This window comes from Impatiens glandulifera, chromosome 4 (genome assembly GCF_907164915.1).
Source record: "Impatiens glandulifera chromosome 4, dImpGla2.1, whole genome shotgun sequence".
In the NCBI taxonomy this organism is placed as follows: Eukaryota; Viridiplantae; Streptophyta; class Magnoliopsida; order Ericales; family Balsaminaceae; genus Impatiens; species Impatiens glandulifera.
The window spans coordinates 12,339,315-12,366,604 of record NC_061865.1 but is presented as its reverse complement, the minus strand read 5'-3'; the positions used below and the strand labels follow the sequence as shown (position 1 = coordinate 12,366,604).

The window sequence follows — 27,290 nt, the reverse complement described above, 5'->3', positions numbered from 1 at the left end:
CTAACAGCATCATATATAGGCTGAAAACCCTCTCTCTTTAAGGGATTCATAGGCATGGTACGAAAGGGAAAGAGGTCGTTCGCGCTCAAGAATACATGTCCTTCCCCTTTTGAAAATGAAAGGCATGTCTTTCGCGCTCGAGAATAGAGGTCTTCCCCTTTTGACAATGAAAGGCATCTCAGTAAATGGCAAGCAGAACTAGTCGCGAAGAATCGAAATATCTAGTATATCATGAATCGATCTTTTTCTCAACATTTTGAAAGGAGTGATTATCAGTATCACCCTAATGCACCACGAGCATATGACGGAACTGATGCCCTTGAATGGGGAATGAGTAGCAACGGGCAGTTTTCGATCAGGTCTGCCTATCAATTTCTGTTCTGTAAGTTCAAGAAACATCATAAATAAACTCCTAACACCGCACCAAATATAATCTCATAACCGGTTCTGATCGAGAATTCATTCTCCACACGATAAATTTAGACGCACAGAAACTCTTCCACATAGAATATATCTCAATCCATCCAAATGCTACAGACTGCAAACGATTAAACTATTTCGTCTTTGCAACATCTCCACTACTCATTTTGAAAGAAGAGCTTTGTGAAGACAAATAAGGTCTCGGATACCAAGACCCATGTTCTTTGAATCGCTTGACCTTATCCCTACTTACTAAATAAGAATTCAAACAATTTCCAAAGAAATTTACACAACAATCTCTCATATTCACCAAACACATCTAAAAATAACAAATAAAAACATCATATAAGTGATCATAAAAGCAAAAACACTCTTAGTTAGATCAAAGATTCCCTTAGAGATCATATTCCTTCTTCATATAGACAAACCTTCCATCACAAACAAAGTAATTTTAAATATTTTAATTTCTTAATTATTATATTGCAAAATATTGTATCTTAAATTAAAGTTTACATTTAAAAAACTTAGTATATCTAAACTTACAAATGAAAACTTCATCAGATTGGCAATATAATGGGGCTACTTCCTTTGCCTCTCTATAAACAAAAGCTAAAACCAAGGCTATTTAGATTAAGCCTGATAACTTGACAAATATTCTTAATCTTTCACATATAACCTTCTTGTCACAAAACTTAAAAAGAACTGTCAGATTGTATATGAAAGAAAAACTCTGATCCAGTGTTAATACTTACAATAAATGCACAGCACAATATATAAAGAGTAATTATAATAATATACTTCTAAAATGAGTGAGCAAATCATCTAGTCCAAAGTGAAGTTCACTTTCTATGGTCCAAAAGATTTATACAAAAGAAAAAGGTGAAAAGTTAAAAATGAAAAACCTGAGGAAATCGGTGTTAGTTAGGTTTGGGGGTGGATGGATCTGTTCCATCTGTTAGTTTGGGCTGGTCTGACCTAGCTGTTCTTCTCACATCATGAGGTGTTGCAAATGGCTTGACAGATGATCGGAGTGGCTCTGGTCCCTCTAAAACGATCCTCTTACATAACGCATCACAGTTGCTGATCACTTCAGTCAACCTTCCTTTTAGTTCCCCAAGTTCAATTTTCAGCACATGAACTGCAACGACAATGGCGTCATAATAGTAATAACCGTTTCAGCAAAATAAAACAAGAAATTTCAGCACTCACTCATTTTGGAGAGAAAAAACAGAGGGTTTCAATTTTAACTTCATGATTTTCCAACAAGGGTTTTTAAATAGACTCGTAGTTATCCTAAATTACATATATGCAGCTTGTATTACTAATCTTAGAAAATGGGGGTAGAAGATTTAAGTACACCATACTGACAAAATGAAATGCAATGCTTATTCTGTCAGAGGCAGGATAAGAGATTAAATCACCTTCTGACAGATGATGGGAAGCTGTCTTCATTGATGATACAGAATAATTGAAACGTTGAAGAAGTTTGACAGCCAAAGCATCTACAAGTTCTATCTTGTTTTCAATCTCTTCCTGTGAAAGAAAAATCAACTTTGATTTGAAAGACAGTGTCATTTGATTTCTTTACAAATTTGGGAATAAATAACTCCACCATGTGCCAAAGCAAGTTTCCAAGACCCAATCTAACAGAAGTAATTCAACACAACATATAAATCTGACTAACATAACCACATTATTTTGGATCAAAATTACGAAATGAGTCGATTATCTCCCTGCATTAGCTCCTTGTGCTAGAAAAAGTACATGAGAGACTTATAAAGTTAAAAAAATAAGTAGCATTATAGGTGACAACTCGTCAAGAAACCAGTTTGGGGAAAGAGTCACATTGCGAAGATTCGAGAACTATTAGAAGGAGACTCCCAAGGACGACCATACCATGCGACTCGAATGGGAGAGCCGCATGTGTAGGTATGGAAAACTCATTTTCGGCAAGAACCCTTGTCTTGAGATTTGGTGTAGCTGATGATGGGGAATTCATTAGTATCATCGAGAAGCTTATTATGGAGATTGAACTGAGCATCGAGAATAATGATGCAAAGAAAGCTTGGTAAAGAAATGCAAAAGCTCTAGTGGTGTCAAATATTAGAGTAGAAAGCTGAAAGGAGCAAAGTATTACAGTCCATACTAAACAAAAAAAGGAATCACTCTAAAGTATGTAAGTTCCTCTAGGATCTGCATCACATGCAAGCAAACATTTTGAGAATCCTATCTTAATATTCATATGAAGTAGTAAACTACAAAGTGCCTGATAACTTTGAATCTACATATTTTTAAAAGATGATCTATGTCCTAGTGTGTCCAATAAAATCTGAATCCTTGTGATGACAATGAGATCCATGGTGTAGGATTTTGATACATCTTAAGATTAAGAATAAGGTAATTGGGTTGTTAGGGGACTTTGCTTAATGTTAGTTGGTACTATTGGCCCTAAGCCAACCAAGATCCAAGAAGAAACACAAGTGGACGGCTGAGATGAAAAAAAGCAAAGAATGGGGATTGGATCTTGATTAGATGTTAGCCACAACAAATGTAGTTAGCAATGCAGCTGATTAGGCTTGGTTTGATACTTTTGTATCCAACTGATGAAATTTATGATGTATATTTTTACCTTTGGAGTTCAGCATGTTCAGCATCTCAATAAAATTTGTAAATCATCTCATTATTAATACAAGGATTTTCCTTTTCGCAAAAAAACAAAACATGATCTCCAAAGAATATAATATTAAGTTGCTAGATGGAATATATCCTTCTTGTTATTTTTCAGTATCTTAGATAGTATTTAACATTATCTTAAGAGGTGAGGCAATAGGTATGTATGAATTGATATTATGTCTCTCTTTCTCTCCTAGCCTTAGGGAATTCCCCTTCTCATTTATTGAACTTTGTTTTCTCATCCCCTCTATATATTTCGCCCTAAACGTTTTCTCACATATCAGATTTCATGAGAATATTCAGCTAATGTATGTGCATATATCATATAAAACATGCCTGTTTCTTGCTGATCTTCTGAGCCTTCTCTTCATGCCAGTTACGGTACATAGAAAAGAGATCCAATATCACCTTTGGATTTACTGTAAACAATTTGACAACATACTAATAGTTAATTTAGCTTTACAAGCATTCATTTCTTTAAAAAAACTTGGTTAAATGTGATGTCCAGTGAACAAACTACAATATTCTTATGATGAAATCCTATTTTTCAAGTGCCAAGAGTTGTTCCTAATAGACTAAAGGTCGCGAGGTTCGATTTCTACATAAAACGCCTTAAGTTGAAGTGAATGTTGTGGCGTTTAAAGATCCACCAGTTTTGTCTAAACTGAAACAATTAGAAAAATATCGAAAAACAAGACCTACCCATCGTGGTTGATGATGGTTTCCTCACTAGAATATCAGTCAAGCTCGTCTCTGTCGGTGTTACATCAAGAATAGGTTTTGCCTTGATTTGAAATTATAACATATCATAAGCTATTATAAACTGGAATAACAATGATGTAAGGTAAATTCATTAGGTGGGTGGGGAGAAATCTTACAATTTTGAGGGATCTAAGCTTCTCGAGAATGGGATCGACGCCTTGAATTCGTTCAGAAACTGTGGTGATTTCGTCTGGCGGATTCTTCATGCAAATCAGAAAACATAGTTAAAATTGGGAATCGATTACTCTATCATGTAGCTAAAAGATCATTACTGTATGTTGCAATTTTACCAGAGAGCCTGAGAGCGTAGATTCTGATGCACCCATTGAAATTTTAGAGAGGAGAAGTCAGAGATCGGCCGGTGATGAAAATGGTAAAGAGATTGTTTCTGGGTTTTCAATTTCTTCTGAATCTTCTTCAATTCTCCATCTTCTCCGGCTCAACTTCGTACTGGATCGATCGCCGTGCAAAGTTCAATCGGAAACTTCTGGTCGGAATTTCTTTTTTGTCTTCGCTCTCAAATTTTTATATATATATATATATATATTTATTTTTTGTGTCATTTTTCTCATTATTATTATTTTTTTTCAAAATCTTTTATTGTGAAAAATATTTCAATTTGTTTCAAATTTTATATGTTTATGAGATAAAAGTGACATCTTTTATTTTTCAAATTAAATTATTATTCATTTATAAATGATATTTTATATCTTAATGAACCACAAAAGTCATGGGTGACCATTGGTCTGATGCTTCGGACGAAATCATTTCATAGGGTCCTAGGGTGTGATGGGTGGTGTGTACAGGGGATCTTGCTTGCTACCAAAATTCAGAGTTGCTTCAACTTCCCTGCCTTGAGAGCCGCTATGAACTGACTTGACTTTCCGCTGATGCGTTACACATTCAGTTAGACAACTTTCCTTAAGCAGATAGGACACATCGCCATCAACCGACATACTCGTGAAGAAAAATTTATAATTATATATACAGTGATTTAGGATTCAAAATTGTGATGGACTTGAAAAAAAAATTAGGACGAGAACGAAAATAACAAGAAAATTTTGAATAAAATGAGTAGATAAATGTAAGTTTTACCATTTTTATAATAATTAAATAAACGAACGGTTATTATAATGAATTTTTTAAAGAAATTAGAGATAATGTCATATTTTCACCGTAATTTATTTTTCTAGGTTGACTTTAATCACCCAAGTCCTATATACCCTGTATATATGAACTATTTTTAAATGAGTAACACTTCATCTTGATGCTATAATCAAATTTCTAAAATTAATATTATATAACTTCAAATTAACCACTAAAGTCAAGAATAGTCAATGTTTCAACATGAATTTAGGTATGATAGTTGAGTTTTGGCTCGTGATAATTGTTTCAAAGTGATAATTGTTTCAAGATGATTTCAAGCCACATTAGTTTTAATAGATGTTGAAGATTTCTTTCGTAATAAGGTTACGAGTTTATCATTTTACTTGTGATATGTTAAGTTATGTTTTTTTTTGATAATTTCATTTACAATGTCTTAATTTGAAATGAGATCATGATGTCAGGCTAACTTTTTAAATAATAATAAAATGTTTTTAATATACGGGGACAATTAATTCTTTTATTTTTTAAACTTAATCAAATATAACTTTAGAGTTCTTCACATTTTATTCTTTCTATGTTTCTTATCTCTTGAAAACTATACTTTCAATTTGAATTTAAAACTATCTTGAAAAAAAAAAAAGAGTTAATAATATGACTAACAATAATAGTTTAAATTCGTTATAAGGATTTAAACCATAATCCATAGTAAGTTTATTGACAAATTAACCTAATACTTGGAAAATATATGTTTATAAGTTTTACAAAAAAAACTATAAAAAAGGAATATATTTTTTAGAGATTAAATATAACATGTTTAATTTATAATTTATAAAATTCAGTGTAGGTTTAAGTAGAATGATAAATATTATTAGTTTGTCTTTGAAGAAGATAATCATTGTCTCCTTTGCTTTAATAACTTACAAATAGAGACGAATGGACGCTTGGGCTGAGGTGGGCTTAAGCCCACCCAAGATTTTTATTTTTTATATATATATAAAGCATCAAATATAGAAAGAATAGACAATTAGCTGAATGTGTATATAAGGATGGCAATTTGAAACCGCCCCGCGAAAATCGAACCGAATTGCCCCGTTTGGGATGGTTTTTCCTCGAAACCGATCGAGAATGGGGCGGGGATGGTATTTGTGTCCCCCGCCCCGATCTTCCCCGATCCGCCCCGATCTTACCCACGATTATGCCCCGAACACTATAAATATAGTTAAATCATCAATATATTTATTTATTTACTATATTTTATAAGAATAATAAATTTACTTCTTTATAATAATTTAAAATTTCAACATATTACAATATATATTATATTAAAAAATCCATTTATATAATTTTATTGGATAATTTTATTATTTAAAAAATATATATTTTATTAATGGTGCCCCGCGGGGATTCCCCGAAACCGAAAAAAACCGAACGGGGCGGGAATGGTATTAAAAAAATCCCCGAAATAAAAATGGTGCGGGGATGGTAAATGCATTCCCCGCCCCGAACCGCCCCATTGCCATCCCTATGTGTATATAATAGAATTTAAGAGAGACCATTAATATTTATGTGAGATTTGAAGGTAAGTTTGTTTGATTTTTTGTTTTGATTGAATTTTATATAAAAAATTTATTTGATTTGATTTTCTTTTAAATTAGTTTTTAAAAATTTATTAATCATTTTACCTTTTAAATACATAAGATAAAAAAAATAAGATTATACATTTTAAATATATAAAATATAAAGATAAAATAAAAAATATTAAATAAAGAGTATCTTACTATTTTATGGTAAAAGAAATGATGAAATAAATAAAGTAAAATGTGAAAAATATTAAATTTTGGATAAAATTTCAAAAAAACAACTCTAATATGTTTTCATTATTATTATTAATAATATAAATAATATGTATATATATATATTTTAAAGTTTATTTGATTATAATTATTTAGATGATAATTTTTAGGTAATTTTTTATCTTTTAAAATTGTGTTTATTTGTTTTATGTTTAAATAATATTTATAATAAATAACTAATTTAAAAAAATAATTAACATCATGTATATTCTTACAAGACATGCATATACCAATATTTTAAAAATAATAATAATATCAATATTTTACAACCCTCTAATGATGCGATGATATTTTTAAATATCATTTTTTTTAAGCTAATTCAACAATAAAAAAAAAATACTTAATTTTATTTTAAGCCCACCCTACCTATATTTTCTGGTCCGTCTTACAATAATACTTTAAAACTTTATACAAATATATTTCTTAGTTATTAAACAACATAAATATAAATAAAACATAAATTTATGTTTTTAGTTGACTAAGATATTACATTCTCTTAAAAGAATCAATTTTAAATTAGGTTAAAACACTTTTTATTTTTTATTCTAGATAAATAAAAGAAGTTCTCTTCATTGTATAACTTGTAATTGAACACAAAATAAAATAAATAAATGTCACAAAATAATTTAAATAATGAACATGTTGATTTGTTACTTACTTTTCGTAATTTAGTAAAATTTAGAAATATTTTAAACACAGTACATCAACATCTCCCATATAATTTAGTCGGTTAAGATATTTAACTCTCAAAAAAATAATCAGAATTAATTTTCGATAACAAAATTCCTTAGAACACTTCCATATTCGTTATTCATTTCAATAAGATTAGTATTTGAAAATAAAATAAAAACAACATCATTAAATCAAAAGGTTCAAATAATAAACATGTTAACATATTTTGTGCTCAACTAAAAAGACTACATGTATTAAATCTTGACTATTTAAAGTTCTGGCATAAAAAAAAAAAAAAATCTTGATTTACTACTTTATTGAGAATAATACTTTAACATAAAAATAATAATGTCATTATTTCAATAATTCAAATATTGAATATGTTTATAAATAGCAAATTGTTTTTCCCACCCCTCCCATATTCTCGCCCCCCATCTCACTCTTTAATTAATTCAAAAATTATTTATTTATCCCTATTAATTATATATATTTACTTTTCATCTTATTTATTTTACTTATTTTATTTTATTTAATTATTAAGTTTTTTTTATCATGAAATATAATTAATTAATTAATTTTTAATATTTAATATTTTTTCTATTTAAAAGATAAAAAAACTAAAAGATATATAATTAATTTTAAATATTATATATTAATAATAAAATTATAATAAATTAATTAAAATAAAATAATAATTTTATATAAAATAAATATTTTAAAAAGTTAAATATGAAATATTTTAATAAAAAATATTATTAAAAATATTATGCAAATGTTATCGTTTATATTATTAAGTAAAACATTATATTTAATTTGACTAATTATTAATATATAATATATTAAAGACTTTATCTTATTTATTTGTTAAATAATTTTATTTATAAAAAAAATTAATTTTTATAAGTATTTTAATATATATATATAATTAATATAATAAAATATTAAATATTTATATTTTATTAAATTAGTACACATTTCAATATTTAATATATTTTAAATAATTATAATAAAAAAAATAATATTTTGTATTTTTAATTAAATAAATAAAGTTAAAAAAACATATTAAAAACTAATTAATTAATTATATTTAATAAAAAAAATTTAATAATTAAAAAAAATAAAATAAGTAAATAAAATAAAATAAGAAAGATAAATATATAAAAATGATAGGATAAATAAGTAATTTGTGAGTTAATTGAGGAGCGAAGACGGGGTGGAAATATGAGAGGGGTATAGATAACTTGTTGTATCTCTCTTCTGTAGAAGATAAAATAATAATGTCATTATCTCAAGAATTCAAATAATGAACATGTTTATAGATAACTTTTTAAATTAGTAGCATATCTCTCCGTTGTAGTCTAGTTGGTTAGGATATTCGGCTCTCACCCGAAAGACCCGGGTTCAATTCCCGGCAACGGAAAATATCATTTTATATAAGGATCAATTTTATAGTTGGCCAATTTTGAAAAAATTTGATGATATGAGGATTGGTTCTTGTCGGAAAATATCATTTTATATAAGGATCAATTTTATAGTTGGCCAATTTTGAAAAAATTTGATGATATGAGGATTGGTTCTTGTCCTTCGTCTTGGTCGGGATCAATTTTATAGTTGGTCAAGGTCGGTTGATGTCATATGAGCATCTCTCTGTTGTAGTTTAGTTGGTTAGGATATTCGGCTCTCACCCGAAAGACCCAGGGTTAGATTCCATAAAATATTTCTATAAAATGAATGACAATTTACAATGAGTTGGACTCCTAAAGTATTATTGAAGCTTTGAACAAGGTTTTTTAAAAATTAAAAAAAGAAGCGTCCAATTTTTTTATTGGCGTATGTTGAAGAAGATTGATTGATGATATGAGGCTTGGTTCTTGTCCTTCGTCTTGGTCGGGATCAATTTTATAGTTGGCCAAGGTCAGTTAATGTCCTAGAAGCATCTCTCCGTTGTAGTCTAGTTGGTTAGGATATTCGGCTTTCACCTGAAAGATCAGAGTTTGATTCCCGACATCGGAAATTAATATTTGTAAAATGAATGACAGTTTAGAATAGGTTGGACTCCCAGAGTATTATTGAAGCTTTAGGATAAGACAAAACCGAATTTAGAAGCTTTGAGCAAGGTTTCTTAAAAACAAAAAAAAAAGTTTGCAATGTTTGTAGTGGCGGATGTTGAAGAAGATTGATTTATGATATGAGCCTTGGTTCTTGTCGTGCGTCTTGGTTGGTGATCATTTTTATTGGCCAAGATCGGTTGATGTCTTAGGTCGGTTCAAATTCGACAAAAACATTAATGGTCTTGTCACTTGCTCGACCGAATTATATTCTTTCGAAGAATAGGACGAGCTATAAATGTAAGGGAAATGATCACACTACTACGGTGATCATTTCACTTCTTTGAGTAATGATGAAGTTGGACTTCATCATTATTAAAGACGACTTTTCTTATTTGTGCAACGAGAGGAACAATATGAAGTCGGTTCACCGACGCATGTTGGGCCTGGTCCATGAAGTTCTGTCATCGTTCCATGTCTTGGCAGTTAGTTTGGGAGCCAGTTTGGGCGTTAACGTTCTTGACACGCTCTGATTGGTCCATGCATATTAGGTCTTGTTTGATTTGGACCAAACAACTTTGGTCCGTTTATTTTTTTTATTATCTACAAAATAAAAAAGTCAATTAATAAACATAACATTTATTTTTGACTATTTTATTTATTTATTTTGTGTATTGTAGGGTTTTATTTTTCGATAAATGATACAACATTTTTTCTAAATAATTATTTAATTCAATATCTAAATTTTAATTAGTTTGAGATTAGTAATACAACATCTTTCCTAAATAATTATTTAATTTATTTGGTATTTACTTTAATTAGTTTAGGACAAAAAATACAATATTTTCCCTAAATAGTTATTTAATTTATTTTTGGTCTTTATTTTAACTATTTTTTTAATAAATAGATATATTCCCTAAATAATTACTTAAATTATTTTTAAATCTCTTAATGTGTTTATAGAAAACTATTTTAACTACTTGGATCATATAAAAGTTTTTATAAATTGGATGCATAAAATTGTAGTATATATAATGGTTGAATTTCTTAAAATTACTTTCTATAATATAACATGTTTAATTTCTTATTTATAAAAATCAATGTCGTGTAATAGAATGATAAACATGATTAGTTGGTCTTTCAAGAAGATAATCATTGTCTCCTTTGCTTTAATGACTTATAATGATTTCTTAATTATTAAACATCATAAATATAAATAAAATTATGTTGATTTTAGTTTAGTTGATTAAGATATTCTATTCTTTTAAAAAAACTTTAAATTTTAGTTAAAACATTTCTTATTTTTATTTTTGATTCTAGATAAATAAAACAAGTTCTCTAAATTGAATATTATTCAACTAGAATAGAAACTCTTTAAATTAATATTCGATAAATTAATAAATTTTTTAAAATAATAAATTTGTTCGGTCCCAACTTAAGCCAATGTAAAAAAAATGAAAAACTCGATAAAATGATAAAATAATATTTTTTCGGGAGATCCCTTTATAATTTTTAGCCTCAAGAAATCATAAATTAATAATTCATAGAAATTAAAAACATATATATTACATTCCATTGAAATATGATTCAATAATTGTGGTTTCTTTTAAAATTCAAGTCTGTTTGGAGTTCATCTATTATAACTTTTCTTATTGCATTCTAATAACTCATGTGTTGTATTTTGTATTATACTTCAAAAGTCATTAATAGTGCTAAATTTGGACTCCCAATGTTCGCTGCAACGTAATTTTAAGAGACAAAAACTAATTTGCCTTTTTGTTTGATATTTATAATTAATTATTTTATACGGATATATAAATTATACGTTGTATCTATAAATTAATAAAATTTTCCGATCTCGACATTATTAATTTAAAGAGTTTCCATTGTACTTGAACATAAAATAAAATAAATGTCATTAACAGGATCATTTAAATAGTGTAATTTTATTAAGATATTTGACTTTCATATAAAATAATTAAAATTGATTTTCGACAACAAAATTCTCTAAAACACTTCCATATACAACAACGATGCTCTCTGTTATTAATTTCAATAAGATTAGAATTTGAAAATAAAATAAAAACAATATCATTAAATCAAAAAATTCAAATAATAAACATGTTAACATATGTTTTACATGTAACTTAATTAGTAAAAGCAGAAGTAGACAAATAAATTAATTAATATTTTGGACATATAACATCTAGTTTATTGTTTATTAGGGGAAGTTTGACGAAATGACCTTAAATAATGACATATTTGCATATGTGGTCACCCGATAATTTTTATTGCTATGGTGGTCACTTTATTTTTTTTGACGAAATACTCTTATCGCGTAACGCGAAAGCCTTTCGCGTTTCGCGAAGAGAAGAGGGTTACATATAAATACTCTATTTTTTTCATTTCGTTATTTTTCTGTCTCTCTCTTCTCTTTCTACTCCGCGTTCTCTCTCTCGCGACGGCCACTGGCGACGGCGACGATGAAACCCTAAACGAACACATCATACAGATCGACGACCAAAATCCATTATAATATTATTTGTTCATTTTATTGATCATCCTACTAATCGATTCATGTTCTTATTTCGTTCATCTTCAAACCCTAATCTCTAAACAATGATGTTGTTCTTAATGTTCATCTTGTTCATATTGGTTGATCAAATTCATTCTTCATATTAATAATATTGATATTTGCATATTGATGTTTAGGGAAGATTTATGTTCACGATGGAATGTTCCTTCGCGATGGGGCAAGATTTGTTGGTTGATGTTATGAATCGGTTGTTCATTTTTTCGATGATGATATTTGCAGATGATGCTCTGAATCGGTTCTGTTTCAGGGAAGATTCGTGTGATCTCGCGAAGCAGCACGGTCGTCACTCGAAGCGGCATCGCGTTACGCGAAAGCCCATCGTGTTACGCGAAGCGGCATAGTGGTCACACGAATCATCATCGCGTTACGTAAAGCGACACGGTCTTCACGCGAAGTCCCATCGCGTTATGCGAAGCGGCACGGTGGTCACGCGAAGCGGCACAATCGTCACGCGAAGGGCAGGCGTACGTGCTATGGAGGAGTTATACTTAGATTTGTGTAAAACACCAAATTCGATTCCTATTGTTTTTCAGCTGAATGAAGAATGTTTTTTTTTTTTTTTTGATTAAAGAATCTGTTATATGCTCATATTGAGGCCTATTTGTCTGTCTTGCCTTATCAGTTAAGTTTCTAACTATGATTGAGACTTTTGCTAAGGTTTACTTAGTATTTAAAGGTTTTAATTTGGATAGGTTTAGGATTATGCTGAATATTATGGACAAACATTGTATCCTCAAATCTATCAATCTTTTCTCTACTATGTTTTCGTCTTAGTCTATAGGTGTAAATCTCAATCGATTTGAGATTAATTTTAAATAAACTAATTTTCGAATTAAGAATCTATAACTTATAGTAATTAAGGTTATTTGAAAACAACAAGGCCTTATAAATTACTCAAAAAATAATTGTCATAAAGAACCAAATTAATGATAATCCAACAATTGAATAATCATCCACTAAAACTAGTGAAAAAGATACAATAGGTGTATTATTAATCACCTTAAACAGTTGCATTTCTAGGCAATCTTAGAACATCAAAAGATGCAAAAAACATTGAACAACGAAAACTTCCAATACAATCTGAGTCAGAAGGTAAAACAAAACGCTCAAAGGATGGCCCTTCGCTACAAGGGATGACCTTTCGCGTGACTACAGTGCCGCTTCGCGTAACGCGATGGGACTTCGCGTGAAGACCGTGCCGATTTGCATGACTACCGTGCCTCTTCGCGTGACGACCGTTCTGCTTCGTGTGACCACCGTGCCACTTCACGTAACGCGATGGGTCTTCGCGTAATGCGATGCCGCTTCGCGTGACCACTGTGTCGCTTCGTGAGATCACACAAATCTTTCCTGAAACAATTCAAAGCATCATCTACAAATATCATCATCGGAAAAATGAACAATCGATTCATAACATCAACCAACAAATCTGGCCCCATCGCGAAGGGACATTCCATCATGAACATGAATCTTCCCTGAGCATCAATATGCAAATATCAATATTATCAATATGAAGAATGAATTTGATCTAGCAATATGAACAAAATGAACAAAATATCAACAAAATGAACATTAAGAACAACCTCATGGTTTAGGATTTAGGGATTGAAGATGAACGAAATAAGAACATAAATCGATTAGCAGGATGAACAAATAATATTATAACGAATTTTGGTCGCCGATCTGTATGATGTGTTCGTTTAAGGTTTCGCCGTCGCCGGTGGTCGTCGCAAGAGAGAGAACGCGAAGTAGAGAGAGAAAGAAAAATAACGAAATGAAAAAAATTAGAGTATTTATATGAAACCATATTCCCTTCGCGAAACGCGAAGGGCTTTCGCGTTACGCGATAATGGTATTTTCGTTCAAAAAAAATTAAAATGACCACCAGAGCAATAAAAATTATCGGATGACCACAAATACAAATATGTCATTCTTTAGGGTCATTTTGTCAAATTTCCCGTTTATTTGACTCTCAACTAAAAACACTACATATATTAATTATTTGACTATTTAAAGTTCTGACCTAATAATTTTTTTAACTATCTTACTCATCTAATTCATTGAGAATAATAATTTAACATAAAAAATAATAGTATAATTATCTCAAGATTTCAAATAATGATCATGTTTAGAGATAACTTAGTAAAGAAGATAAATAATTAAATGTTTTACATCGTAGCATTTCTTTGTTGTAGTATAGTTGATTAGGATATTTGGCTATCACCCGAAAGATTTGAGTTTGATTCCCAACAATTAAAATTTATGTTTATAAAATGAATGACAATTTACAATGAATTGGACTCCTAGAGTTTTATCGAAGCTTTAGGATGAGTCAAAACCAAACTTAAAAGCTTTGAACAAGGTTTCTTAAAAATTTAAAAAAAAAACTTGCATTTTTTAGTGACGGATGTTGAAGAAGATTGATTGATGATATGAGGATTGATTCTTGGTCGGGGATCATTTTTATAGCTGGCAAAGGTCGGTTGTTGTCCTAGATCAGTTCGAATTCGGACCAATTGCCCGACTGAATTATATCCTTTCGGAGCATAAAACGATTATAGGGGAAGTGATCATTTCCCTTCTTCAACATTTCGTTTTGAATGAGTAACGATGAATTGGACTTCATTATTATTCAAGTAAGTCGACTATTCTTATATGTGCGCCGCGAGGAACCAGTTGGGTCACCAACGCGTGTGGGCGCGGTCATGGAGTTCCATCAGGTTCCATGTCTTGAGACTCTTGACCAGTTTGGGCATTAGCATCCTTAACACGCTTTTATTGGTCAATAATGTATATTAGACCTTGTTTCATTTGGGCCAAACAGTTTTGACCCTGTTTGCTTTTATTTATTTATTATATACAAAATTAATTTATAGACATAAAATTTGTTTTTACCTATTTTATTTATTTGTATTTTAGGGCTTTATTCTTAATTATTTTTAATAAATCGATACAACATTTCTCTAAATAATTATTTAATTTGTTTAAGTCCTAAATTTTAATTAATTTGATATTATTTAATACAACATCTTTTCAAACAATTATTTAATTTATTTTGACCTTTATTTTAATTATTTTGGAATAAATAGATACAATATTTTTTTAAAATAATTATTTAATTTATTTTTGTTTTTATTCTAATTATTTTTGGATAAATGAATAAAATATTTTTCTTAAATAATTACTTAAATTATTTTTAAATCTCTTCATGAATTATTTAAAAGTTTTCTCTAAATTAGGTGAGTCAGATTTTAATATATATATAAGTGTTATAATTTTTTTTTTATGAAAAATGATTTGACTAAGGAATGAGCACAATTTAATTTGATGTAAAAATAACATATTTTTACTATCTTCTCTTTCTTCCATCTTTATTTTTTTTTTATTTTTTTTTTTAAATAACAAATTTTTACTTTCTTCTCTCCTCACTCTTTATATTTTTTCATTTTTTTCAATCAGATATATAGTAATATAGTAACACTTAATTTTCTATCCCTATCTCAATCAGATATATAGTAATATAGTAACACTTAATTTTCTATCCCTATCTCTTCTTTTTTTTTATATCACTTTCTATACTTTACATTTTTTTAGAGATTAAAATATAGCATGTTTAATTTATTGTTTATAAAAATCAATGTGTTTTAAGTAAATGATAAACATGATTAGCTGGTCTTTCAAGAAGATAATTATATTTTCAAGATGTTCCATACCTTACCAATATCATATATTTTTATGCATTAATATTATCATAGAAAATATATTATGGACTTAAATGTTATTTATATCCTCAATAAGCTTCATTGCTTGAAAATATATTTTTATCAAAGTCAATTAAATAAAATTTCATTCTTCCTAACATGATAGAATAGTATAAATTATGAGGTTGTCTCCTTTGCTTTAATAACTTCTTTAGTGGATTTTTTTTAAATCATTTTTATTTCTGTATTTATATTTTAAAACAAATCTTTTTTTTCTTTATTTTTTTTGTTAATTTATTACTTAATTTTCGTAATTTAATAAAATTTAATTAATATTTTAGACACAAAATATCAACACTGTAATTTAGTTGGTTAAGAATTAAGATATTGATGGTTCCCTTCAATAAGAGTAAGAGTAGTATTTGAAAATAAAATAAAACAATCTCATTTATTCAAAAGATTCAAATAATAAACATATTAACATATGTAACTTAATAAAAGTAGACAAATAAATTAATATTTTGGACACATAATAACGCATTTATAGGGTTATGATATAAATAAGCTAAATGATGAATAGCTATATGCAAGATAGAAAGCGTGATTGAAGTCAATGATTGTTTGATATGAATAATCTAAATAAATTATTGACTATGTAATACTTTGTTCTAAATAATAAAACAATTATCTAGATTATTTACTTCAATGAGAATAATACTTGAAAAAGAAAAAAATAACTGTCATCAGCTCAAAATTCAAATAATGAACATGTTGATAAATAACTTAGTAAAACATATAAATAATTAAATGTTTTAAACTCATAACATCTCCGTTATAGTTTACTTGGTAAGGATATTCAACTCTCACCCGAAAGATCTCGGTTTGATTCCGGAAATGAATTATTTTTATACTAATATAAATTCAAACCAAACCTATTAACATATGTAACTTGATAAAAATAGACAAATAAATGTAACTTAATAAAAGTAGACAAATAAATTAATATTTTGGACACATAATAATAGTTTAGTTGCTTATGATATTTATGATATGAATAAGCTAAATAAATTATTGACTATTTAATGCTTTCATCTAAATAATAAAACAACTATCTTGATTATTAACTTCAATGAGAATAATTTAACCCAAAAAATATATCATAGCTCAAAATTCAAATAATGAATATGTTTATAGTTAATTTAATAAAACAGTCAAATAATCAAATGTTTTAAACTCATAACATCTCCGTTGTAGTCTAGTTGGTCAGGATATTCGGCTCTCACCCGAAAGACCCGGGTTCGATTCCCGGCAACGGAATTTATTTTTATATATATATTCAAACCAAACATACCCTAATATATTTTAGCGGCAACTTTTGTTTTTTTTTCGTGCCAGCTGTCACATTTGTAAATAGCAAGCGCACAGCGCGCGTCGTCATTCAACTTTACCGGGAAGGGTAATTTCGTCATTTACTTCTTTTCTGCAACGTCCGATGACAGTTATGATCTAGAGAGAGAAAGGGACGAAGGAAGAAGACGACGTCTTGAAGCGGATGAAGATCTATAATCATCCGATTGAATGAATTTAACATGCTAAAGTTGTTTCAAAACCTTTGAATTTGTTTCATATCGTGAGAAATTGCAGGCGATGACGACTTTGTTGGCACCGTCGAAGAGGTACGCTGCCGGAGGATTGCTCGGACTGGCATTGCATCAGGCTCAGCTTCATCAAACTCATCCTCTTCATCCGCTTGACATGATCTCTAATGAGGAAGATGAGGAGCCCGTCAAAACTAGTGATTCTCTATCTGACGGTTCTGATCTTTGGGTCCATGAGAATTTCGGCCTCCTTCGTCCTGTTTTCAGGTCTTTATCTTCTAATAATTAAGATTCAGCTATTAATTTGGGAAATTTGAATGAAATGCGCTGGTCACAATTGATCAAATGACCGTTTCAATACTTTTTTTATGAAATTATCCCGTCGTGTAACGCGAAAGGCATCACGCGAAAGGAAAGCCCGTGAAATCGTCACACAAAGGGCACGATCGTCACGCGAAAGACAAGGCACGATCGTTCTGGACTTTTCACAGGATTTTTCTTCGTATTTTTGCGTGTTCTGGACTTTTCACAGGGTTTTTCTTCGTATTTTCGCGTTACGGGGACGGGTACTTTCGTTAAAATATTTTGAAGCAGTCATCTGCCCAACTAAAACCAAACCGGCACATTTAAGGGACTTTTTAGGGTCATTTCGTCAAATTTCCCATTAATTTAAGAGAAAAATCATTGAACTTGATTTTTTAATTCCAGTTTATTATTGCAGCATGTAATTACAGTCATGTAGGATATGGGAATCACTCAATTATAGTTCTATTGCAAAATTGTATCCCTTTAGTATTATTTTTAATTTCATTTGTTTTATGAACAGAATTCTCGAAATTCCGAGTAAATCATGGCCAGGACTTGAGGAAACAGCACAAGCATCTCCTGCTAAGCGTTATGTAGAAGGGGTATGAACTGGATTACAATTTACAATGCTTTGTTCTTTAGCTTTTAGTCAGTTTCAACTTTCAACCTCTAGGTGAATGAATGACATTTCTTGAACAATGAAGTATTCAAAGTATTTGTTCATCTTCTTTATGTGAAACAGTTCTTGAGTATACTCTCAGAAGAGAGTAATGATACTTCTCAAGAGATGAAAGACACGGAACTTGAACTATTAAAAGCGTTAGAGGCTATGTCGGAAACTATGGAGAAAACAAGAGATGTGCAATCTGAGTTGGAGAGACATCAAGAGTATAAAAATGACTGTCAGCAGAAATATAGAACCAACCAAGAATGTAGCTCTGATGAAGGACATGGAGTTTTGAAAGGTAATGATATTAGTTCAAACTGTGAGATGGTTAGAACTGAAGAGGCAGGCAGTCAATCCAGTAAAGGGGATGAAAAATCTCTACAGGAGGCAAATCAGCCGAGTCGCCAAAGGAAAGTGACTGTTCTATATGAGCTTCTATCTGCTTGTCTTGCCCCTACAGCAGATGAAGATAAAAACAGTACAGGGCATGAAAGGGGCTACGATTCTCGACATCGAGTTGCATTGCGGCTATTAGCATCATGGTTCCAGATCAAGCTGAATACAATGGTTTGTTAATCTTCCAAGTTCTAATGCAATTGGTTTTAGATAATTAGCCATATTTTAGAAATCCAGAAGCTCCTGATAACTGCTTTACTCTTACTACAAAAAGCAAGGAACCGATGGTTGTTTTTCCGGCACTTACTGGATATTCAATGAAAAGACCTCAAAACATTTCGATTACATCCCCTATCATATCCAAATATATCTCCATGTGTGATGGAGATAGAAGCTTTATGCATTAGTATCTGTTTTTTTAATTTAGTAGAGTATGTTGCATATGTTAATCTTAAATCAAGTGAGAATAGTACCTGTAGTTGCTAGCTCCTTGACTGTTACTTGACTTATATTAGAGTACCATGATAGATTCCATGAGCAAGAAATTACACTCATTTTGTATTAAAAAAACCTTGTTTATTTGAAAAAAATTATAGTTCTTTGGATTTCCTCATTTTGTTCGGTTCATTTGGGTGAATTGACAAGCCAAAGTATTTGATATTTTAGAATGTTCTAAAAAAGAAAATAAGGGTATTTTGTTATTTTAGCTGATGATTTCATGTAATTAGTGATTGATGATGGGATATTATAAATCACATCAAACAAGCCCTCAAGTATCCGAAAGAGATTTTTTTTCCTTGTCATGTAGGAAGCTATCCAGACAATGATTGCTTTCTCAGCAATGGCTTTATCGGAAGAGAATGGAAAAGATGAAGAGGGATCATCAGAAGACACTTGGAAGAAATGGAAGCATGGGGGTATAGTAGGTGCAGCTGCAATAACTGGTGGCACTTTATTGGCAATTACTGGTGGTATGATCATTTGTAAATATACTGTTTGTACTAAAAATAATCATAGGATTTGACAACATTTATCAAAATGTTCCTGATGAAGTGTTAATAATATCTAACCCAATTTTGATATTTTGTTCTGTGAAGGCTTAGCTGCACCAGCTATTGCTGCTGGTTTAAATGCTTTAGCCCCTACATTGGGATTTATCATTCCCGTGGTAGGAGCAAGTGGGTTTGCAGCAGCTGCAAGTGCTGCAGGAACAGTTGCTGGTTCTGTTGCAGTGGCGGCATCATTTGGGGGTGTGTACATAATTAAATTTATAGTTTACAAATTTTTTATCCTTTTTTTGATTGAATATCATTATCTCCAATTTTATATGGTACACAAGCTGGAAATGCATATAGTAGTAGTGTTATACTTATTGTAAAAGTAAGCAATGCAAAGACTTTTGCTGAACATGCATTTTTCAAGTTTCTATTCCTTTTGCTTTGACATGATTAAATTATTTTCATACAAAAACTAGCTGCTGGAGCTGGACTTACCGGGACTAAAATGGCTAGGAGAATTGGAAGTGTTGATGAATTTGAGTTCAAAGTCATTGGAGAGAACGAGAACCAAGGGGTAAAGTTTTAGCATCTTATTTTTAAGCAAAAACTTAGCATGTATTTTGTTAATAAGGCTTCCCATTAAATGAGTGAATCAGTTTTTTAATTTCAACACTAATGAGTCTTCTCTTACAGAGACTTGCGGTTGAGATTGTTATCTCAGGGTTTGTTTTTAAGGAGGAGGACTTCGTAAAGCCTTGGGAAGGACAAAATGATAGGCTGGAAAGGTGTGTCGTTTTTTTGCCACCTTACCTCATGTTGAAAGCTTTGTTTTTGATGAACAAACCTCGTGTTGGAAAGCTCTTATTGTGTTTTTATGGATTTTTCTTTTCTAAATATAATCTGTGATTTCTATGAAAATCCATCCACATAATTCTTCTTTTGGAAATAACAGAAAATTCCAATAGGCAATAGTACCATATCAAACGCGAAAGTTCTATCTACTATAATTCGAAAGTAAACCAAGTACTCTACAAATCATGACATGTGTAGTCATGAATTCGAAATAAAAGACATCATGTGTTAGGGGTGCTCATTTGAGAAAAGTGTAAAAAGGAATCACTTCCTGGCATCATTTCCTTCTTCTTGAATTCGTTTTTTGGTTCATCCCCTTAATCAAGTGCGAATATATGTTAGAGCTCAGGTGGCTTCATAAATGTGACATTACCACATAATTTCTAATTTTTTTCAATGTAATTCACTATTTGTTTTTCTAATTTTCAAAAAAAAAAAATGGTAAAACTCACCTTCAATCACTCGTTTAATTCATATTTTTCCTTTTATTTTCTTAAATCCACCCCAATTATTTTTCAAATCCATTCCAACTCTAATTCCTGGATTCGTCGCTGCCCTTAATGGATTCAGTTAACGTTTGCAGATATGCTAATATTCCATTCTTGCAGATTGAAAACAATAGGTTGAAACTGAAAGTCATTATGTGCATTATCATTATTGCTTTTGATGTGAAGGTTGGGGGCTTGTTTGATCTAATATTTAAAATCTTATAAAGAATAAAGTAAGGATATTTTAGTTGATGATTTGAAAAAATTAAAGGATAAATTTAATCTTCTTTTTGAAGTACCTTGAGTTCTTTTGCTTATGTTTATGTCAATGTTATTTGTTTTATTTTGAACAAAAAGCATGAATAGTAAGTAGTAGCAAGAGCTGCATGTCTTCCTCCAAAAGGATCAAGCCTTCTATTTGTAATGATCTCCAAAATGAGCAAGTAATTTGATCACTAATTTGTGACTTTCGTAATGATCTCAAATTTCTGTTTTCTTCAAAATTTTAATCACTACGAAAGTCGATGCAAAACTACATATTCCATGGGAACAACCCTTTTTAGATTCTGCAAGTCAAAAAGAGGAAGACTGTATTTACTTTTTTTCCATGGAAAAGTTCATGCTTGCATATACAAAACCGTCACAAATTAAGACTTGTAACTTGAATTGACTTCTTACACACAAACAACTATCCAAGAGGAAGGAAGAAAGAAGGGATGATGCACAAGCGTGGAAAGCTGAAAGACAAAAGATTGTCTTATTTCCTTTATTCAATGCTGTGAAAGTTAACTGCGGTTGAAACTTGCATCGTTCATGTTCCTAGGAAGACAATTTGTTGTGATCATACTTCTTATATATACTCTTAATTCTTCTTTTTTTAGGTATGCACTACAATGGGAGTCTGAGAATCTGATTGCTGTAAGCACTGCCATTCAGGACTGGCTCACTTCAAGTACATGATCTGGATCTCATATCTTCAGTTGCTTGTTTTCGATTTCTCTTTTCAAGAGAACCACTTCTCTCAAAAATCACTTTTACCAGATGATGTCATTTTTCCTGGCAACATTCTATTTAATATTTTCAAATTTAAACTCTACTTTCAAAAATCCAAAATCAAAGAAGCTCTATGTTTTCCAAAAGGATATGATAATTCAATATTTTTCGTTGTTATATTCTGCAGATGTAGCATTAGGGTTGATGAGGCAAGGAGCCATGATGACAGTATTAAGCTCACTTGTGACAGCATTGGCATGGCCAGCAACACTCCTAGCTGCTACAGACTTCATCGACAGCAAATGGACGATTTCTTTGGACAGGTTTATGATGAAAAGAAATATATGTTGGAAATCTACTCTGTTGAAATAATCATGCATCACATTCATCAGCCGGGTCTTGGTTGGACAATAAAACATTGATAAAGTTTCTTGGAAACATTTTCTTTGTCAAAGTATCGCATCAGGATGCTGGTTAAGATGAGATAATGTTTAAGAACATAACTTATTTGTAGCTGTTTTCTCGTCCAAATTCAGACCTTGATCCAACTCCAGAAAGTGTTTCCAAATGGGAACACTTGACTTTTTCATGTTCAAGAAATGGAAGCATAAAGATCCTATCTTTTTGAAACAATTTTCTGCCTTAGTTTGCATTGGCACAATTTCTTGGTCATCCTTGTTTTATGATATGATTATCAAGGAGTACTCTCATTCATTAACTAATTATTTAAACAAAACCTACAGGCAGATATTTTTTCATGTTTTTTCTTTCTTCTGTTTCCAGTTTCCATTGATTTCTGGAAATCTTGTGTGTATTTTGCTGTAATAGTTTCTGCAGAAGATGCGACATTCGCGTTACTGTAGCTGTAATGAGATTTTTGTGTGCAGGTCTGATAAGGCGGGAAAACTGCTAGCAGAAGTATTGATGAAAGGATTACAAGGAGATAGGTAGATGAGGTCTCTTCCTTGTGTAATTGTGCATATTAACTGCCACTGCTGATAAAATGTTTTAGGCCTGTGACCCTTATAGGTTTTTCACTCGGAGCTCGAGTTATCTTCAAATGTCTCCAATTCTTGGCTGAATCTGGACAAGAGGGTAACAACAACCGAAAACTATGGACCCTCACTTTTTTGTTCTTTTTCTGTTTGCCCAGAGAATAATTTGATGATCTTTGCAGCTGACCTTGTTGAAAGAGTTGTTCTTCTTGGGGCACCTATTTCTTTTAGAGATGAAAATTGGTCATCAGCTAGACAGGTTGTGGCTGGGAGATTTGTGAATTGTTTCTCGACAGATGATTGGATGCTTGGGATAGCGTTTCGTGCCAGCTTGCTTACTCAAGGATTGGCTGGAATTCAACCTGTAGAGGTCCCTGGAATTGAAAATGTAAGTCAGTTTATTATTAATAATGAAACATATACATAATTATGATTTTGTTTTTGTATTGTGAAGGTGAATGTAACAGATCTGGTAGAGGGTCATTCTTCTTATCTATGGGCTACGAAACAGATAATAGAACGGCTTGAATTGGATTCGTGTTACCCAGTAACCGGAAGCCTCGTTAAAGCTGTTGAACCGGTAGGAGGTTAATTTAATCTAGATTTCGAATGACAGTTGAGTAAATTAATCTGTTTTATTCACATTGTATTATTGTCACTTGTACCCCATAATCATAATAATTCCTTGGAGGTATATGAGGAGCATGTAGGGTGCTCAATTAATCCATTCTTTTTTAATTTATACAATAGAAAGGAAAAAAAATGAGAAATGAAGAATGGTTCAGATAGAAAGAAAGAAGCAATAATATATAATAGTGAGTAATAATGAGAGTGAAAGTGGGCACACTTTCTGGAAATATACCCCTCTATTGGCTCCTACAACTGTCTGTACTAATATGTTTGTTCCTCCAATTTAATAGAGAAAAAAAAATGGAAAATTATAACTGATATGGGTTTGTGTGTAAATAAGTTTGTTATAATGTTAATGAAGAAGTCTTATAAGTTAGTTCAAATGGTAAAATAGACAAATTCAAGTTTAAGTTTTTCTATATGCTTATGTCTCAAGTTCAATTTACTGAATGATATGGATACGGGGGAATTTGACGAAATAACCCTCATAAGAGGGTTATTTCCAAATTTAGCATAGGCCAAATAATTTTTTCAAATTTAACCTTTTGCCCATGAGAAAATACTCTTTTGCCCCTCAATTAAAAAATAACATTTTCTTTTTCTTTCCTTTTCTTTTTTCCCTCTCTCTCCTCTTTTCATATTTCCGAAACAAAGCAACAAACCACCATCTTCTTCTTTTCCTCTCTCCCGACGACGAAGCTGAAGGAACCAACAAAGCCACCATCATCTTCTTCTCCTCTCCCCCGACGACGAAGCCGAAAGAACCAACGAAGCAACTCAGAACGAAGCCACCATCATCTTCTTCTTCTTCTCCTCTCCCCCGATGACTATCCGGCTCCCGACGACGGAAAAAAGCAGAACGAACGAAGGTTGAGGTTGAGGGTGAGTTTTCTCCGAAGCAACGAACTCCGAGGTTGAGCCCCCGATCCTGTCGCAGACGAAAGCGCATCTGTCGCAGACGAATGCGCATCTTTCGCCTGCGACAGATGCGCATTCGTCTGCGATATATGCGGATTCGTCTGCGACAGCCTGCAACAGCCTTCGACATATGCATTTTAAACCCAAAACGATTCAGTCAGCCAATAAACACTAAAACCCTAAACCTAAAACGGGAAAACTTTGATAGAAACGGGAAAACATGGAAGATAAACTCACCTTCGTCGTTCTGGAGTTCTGATTCTCGTCGGAGGCTCTTATTTGTCGTCGGGGGCTCGTCGGGGTTCGGGGGAGAGGACGTCGTCGATATTTCAGGGGCTTTTCGTCGTCGTCGTTTTCAGCTTGATCGGTCGGGGTAGGGGAAGTTAAAAAGAGAGAGAGGAAGGGAAAGGAGAAGGAAATGGAAAAGAGAGAGAGGAAGAAAATCAATTTTTTTTTTTAAATAAAGGGAAAAAGTGACATTTTGCCTTGGCAAAAGGTTAAAAATGAAAAAATTAGTAAAGGCATGCTATATATGGTAATAACCCTCTTATGAGGGTTATTTCATCAAATTTCCCGATACGGGTGGGTGGGTGGGTTATTACTGTATACCGTAATATTTTATTTGTATCGAAAGTTTCGTAATAAAAAAAATCATACGTATTATTTTGGTATGCTAAAATCTTTGTAGGATACAAGTAACCTATCAAAATTAAATTTTTATAATTAAATTAACATTAAATCAGTATAAATAAATTTATTAAGATCAGAGAAAAAAAGATTAAAATACTTTTAGAGTTGAGTGTTAAATAGGTTAAAATATGAAATAAATTTATAAGATGGGTTGATTTGTTGATGAAAGTTTGATTTTGCTGGAAATTTTATATTTGGATGGTTAAATAATTTCTGTAATTTCCCATTCTTATATATGAATTATATTTTGAATTGTTTGATAACAAAGGCTATTAATTTGAATTTAACACCATATATATATATATATATATATATATATATATATATATATATATATATATATATATATATATATATATATATATATATATATATATTTAATAACCTTGGATTAAATAAAATATATATATCAAATAAGCCATAACTTGTGGTTTTAAGACTTTTTGTTTTGACTGCCATTTTCTTCTGTTTTTAAGTGGTCCTTGTAACTATAATTAAGCTTGAACTTTTTGAACAAATTATATAACTTTTTAAAGTTTTCAAATTATTAAATTGACAATCTCAAGATCACATGAAATCTTCATCATGAATGATTCAAAGTAGTTGAAACTTCCTTTTTTTATCTTCATAACTAGAAAAGCAATAACTTCCATAAATATTGATTAAGAATAGTAATTCCATACATAAAATCAATTACACATCATCACAAAGTTCCACAATTTCCGGTAAAAGAACATTAAGAAATTCACAATCCCAATGAATAGCAATAATTACCCAATCCATTTTCTAATTGAAAAAAATAAAAAAAAACTTTGTATCAAAGTTCATTTTAAATTCTCAAATTTTATGAGCTTCAATTTCTTGGTTAAACTTGTGAAAATGACTTAGCTATTAGTTTTATTTTAGGGCAGTTGAATATAATATTTTTAGAAATGAGTGGTTAATTTTAAAATGTTTTTTTTTGTTAAAAAAAAATCTATTTAAGTATATTAAGAGAAAAATTATTATTTTGAATCACTGGATTTCTTTGATTAATGAGTTATTGGATAAAACTCAGTTTTTATTCTAAAACTCAATCATCATATCATCCATCTATTTATCTTTTAAAATATCAAAATTATCCATTACTTTTTTTAATATAAATTAATTATTAAATAAAAAGCTAGAAAAATAAAAGGTAATTTGGTCAAAAATAAATAAAATTCAAATTTTTTCATACTTTTTATCAAACAAGGGTATTTTTGAAAAAAAACACAAACAAAATTTAAAAAACCACTTCTCAAACAAGCTCTAGGAGTTGAGTTAAACGAATCAATCTTATTACATTTTTCTAGCCGCAATCAGAGGTTGAATATTCTCGGTCTTCATGGGACCCTGAGATTGAGCTCATCAAACGACAAATTTTATGTTATTGTTAAGTGTGTTTGCGAACTATATGTTTAACTCGCGAAAATTAATCGTACTCCAAATAAGAAGTGAAACCTAGCGTTCTTAAAAAAATAAAATTATTTATGGTTAATATATTCATGATTAAAATATATATTAAAACATTATTTCATTTAACCTCAATATTCCAATAAAAATTTTAAAAAATATATATTTTAAATAAATTATTTATTTATTTGTTTTTGGTCAAAAACCCAAACCACATTTCCAAATTAGATCAAAATGAAACTTTATTGCAAGTTCAACTAACAAAAACTAATTGCTTAAAAAAACATATCTTCTTACACTCTCAAATAATAATAATATTAGAAAACAAGGCTACAACAAAAACACAAAATTAATTCCCCAATAATAATAAAACCAACCACACATTTTTTCATAAGCAATAAAATATAATATCTAACTAACCTACATACAAATAATTCATTTTTATCAAGTTGACACGTCAGCATAGAATCCAACTTACCATTGACACGTCACC

General features: G+C 30.5%; 2 protein-coding genes and 2 non-coding genes across 5 annotated transcripts; 3 read left to right on the top strand and 1 right to left on the bottom strand.

Moving 5' to 3' along the window:
- Positions 1-1,112: 1,112 nt before the first annotated feature.
- On the bottom strand, positions 1,113-4,350 carry LOC124935739. The gene is made up of 6 exons (XM_047476159.1): positions 4,146-4,350; positions 3,972-4,055; positions 3,796-3,877; positions 3,430-3,512; positions 1,842-1,953; positions 1,113-1,558 (listed from the first exon to the last, which is right to left on the bottom strand). Exons 1-6 carry the CDS (start codon positions 4,179-4,181, stop codon positions 1,338-1,340), a joined length of 618 nt encoding a protein of 205 aa, XP_047332115.1. The 5' UTR covers positions 4,182-4,350; the 3' UTR covers positions 1,113-1,337.
- Positions 4,351-8,834: 4,484 nt separating this feature from the next.
- On the top strand, positions 8,835-8,907 carry TRNAE-CUC. The gene has a single exon. It is a non-coding gene; the product is annotated as a tRNA-Glu (tRNA).
- Positions 8,908-17,076: 8,169 nt separating this feature from the next.
- On the top strand, positions 17,077-17,149 carry TRNAE-CUC. Its single transcript has one exon. It is a non-coding gene; the product is annotated as a tRNA-Glu (tRNA).
- A 185-nt stretch (positions 17,150-17,334) lies between these two features.
- On the top strand, positions 17,335-23,830 carry LOC124935839 (transmembrane and coiled-coil domain-containing protein 4-like). 2 transcript variants are annotated; one of them, XM_047476272.1, is made up of 13 exons: positions 17,335-17,697; positions 18,257-18,338; positions 18,479-18,970; positions 19,608-19,770; positions 19,897-20,049; positions 20,274-20,371; positions 20,491-20,582; positions 22,019-22,089; positions 22,318-22,453; positions 23,018-23,077; positions 23,143-23,225; positions 23,308-23,513; positions 23,580-23,830. In XM_047476272.1, exons 1-13 carry the CDS (start codon positions 17,480-17,482, stop codon positions 23,715-23,717), a joined length of 1,992 nt encoding a protein of 663 aa, XP_047332228.1. In that variant the 5' UTR covers positions 17,335-17,479; the 3' UTR covers positions 23,718-23,830. The 2 variants fall into 2 exon arrangements, with proteins under 2 accessions (XP_047332228.1, XP_047332229.1); XM_047476273.1 differs by lacking the exon at positions 23,580-23,830 and having other exon boundaries at positions 23,160-23,225; positions 23,308-23,448.
- The last annotated feature ends 3,460 nt before the right edge of the window (positions 23,831-27,290 follow it).

Bases quoted from the DNA above. Each gene is read 5' to 3' on its own strand.
- LOC124935739 (XM_047476159.1), bottom strand. From the start codon at position 4,181: ATGGGTGCATCAGAATCTACGCTCTCAGGCTCTCTG. The intron at 3,878-3,971 runs GTAAGATTTCTC...TTTCAAATCAAG, and splicing joins AGCTTAGATCCCTCAAAATT to GCAAAACCTATTCTTGATGT. The intron at 1,954-3,429 runs GCATGTTTTATA...TTTCTTTCACAG, and splicing joins AGAAGATCAGCAAGAAACAG to GAAGAGATTGAAAACAAGAT.
- LOC124935839 (XM_047476272.1), top strand. From the start codon at position 17,480: ATGACGACTTTGTTGGCACCGTCGAAGAGGTACGCTGCCGGAGGATTG. The intron at 19,771-19,896 runs GTATGATCATTT...TGTTCTGTGAAG, and splicing joins TTTATTGGCAATTACTGGTG to GCTTAGCTGCACCAGCTATT. The intron at 22,454-23,017 runs GTTTATGATGAA...TTTTGTGTGCAG, and splicing joins TGGACGATTTCTTTGGACAG to GTCTGATAAGGCGGGAAAAC.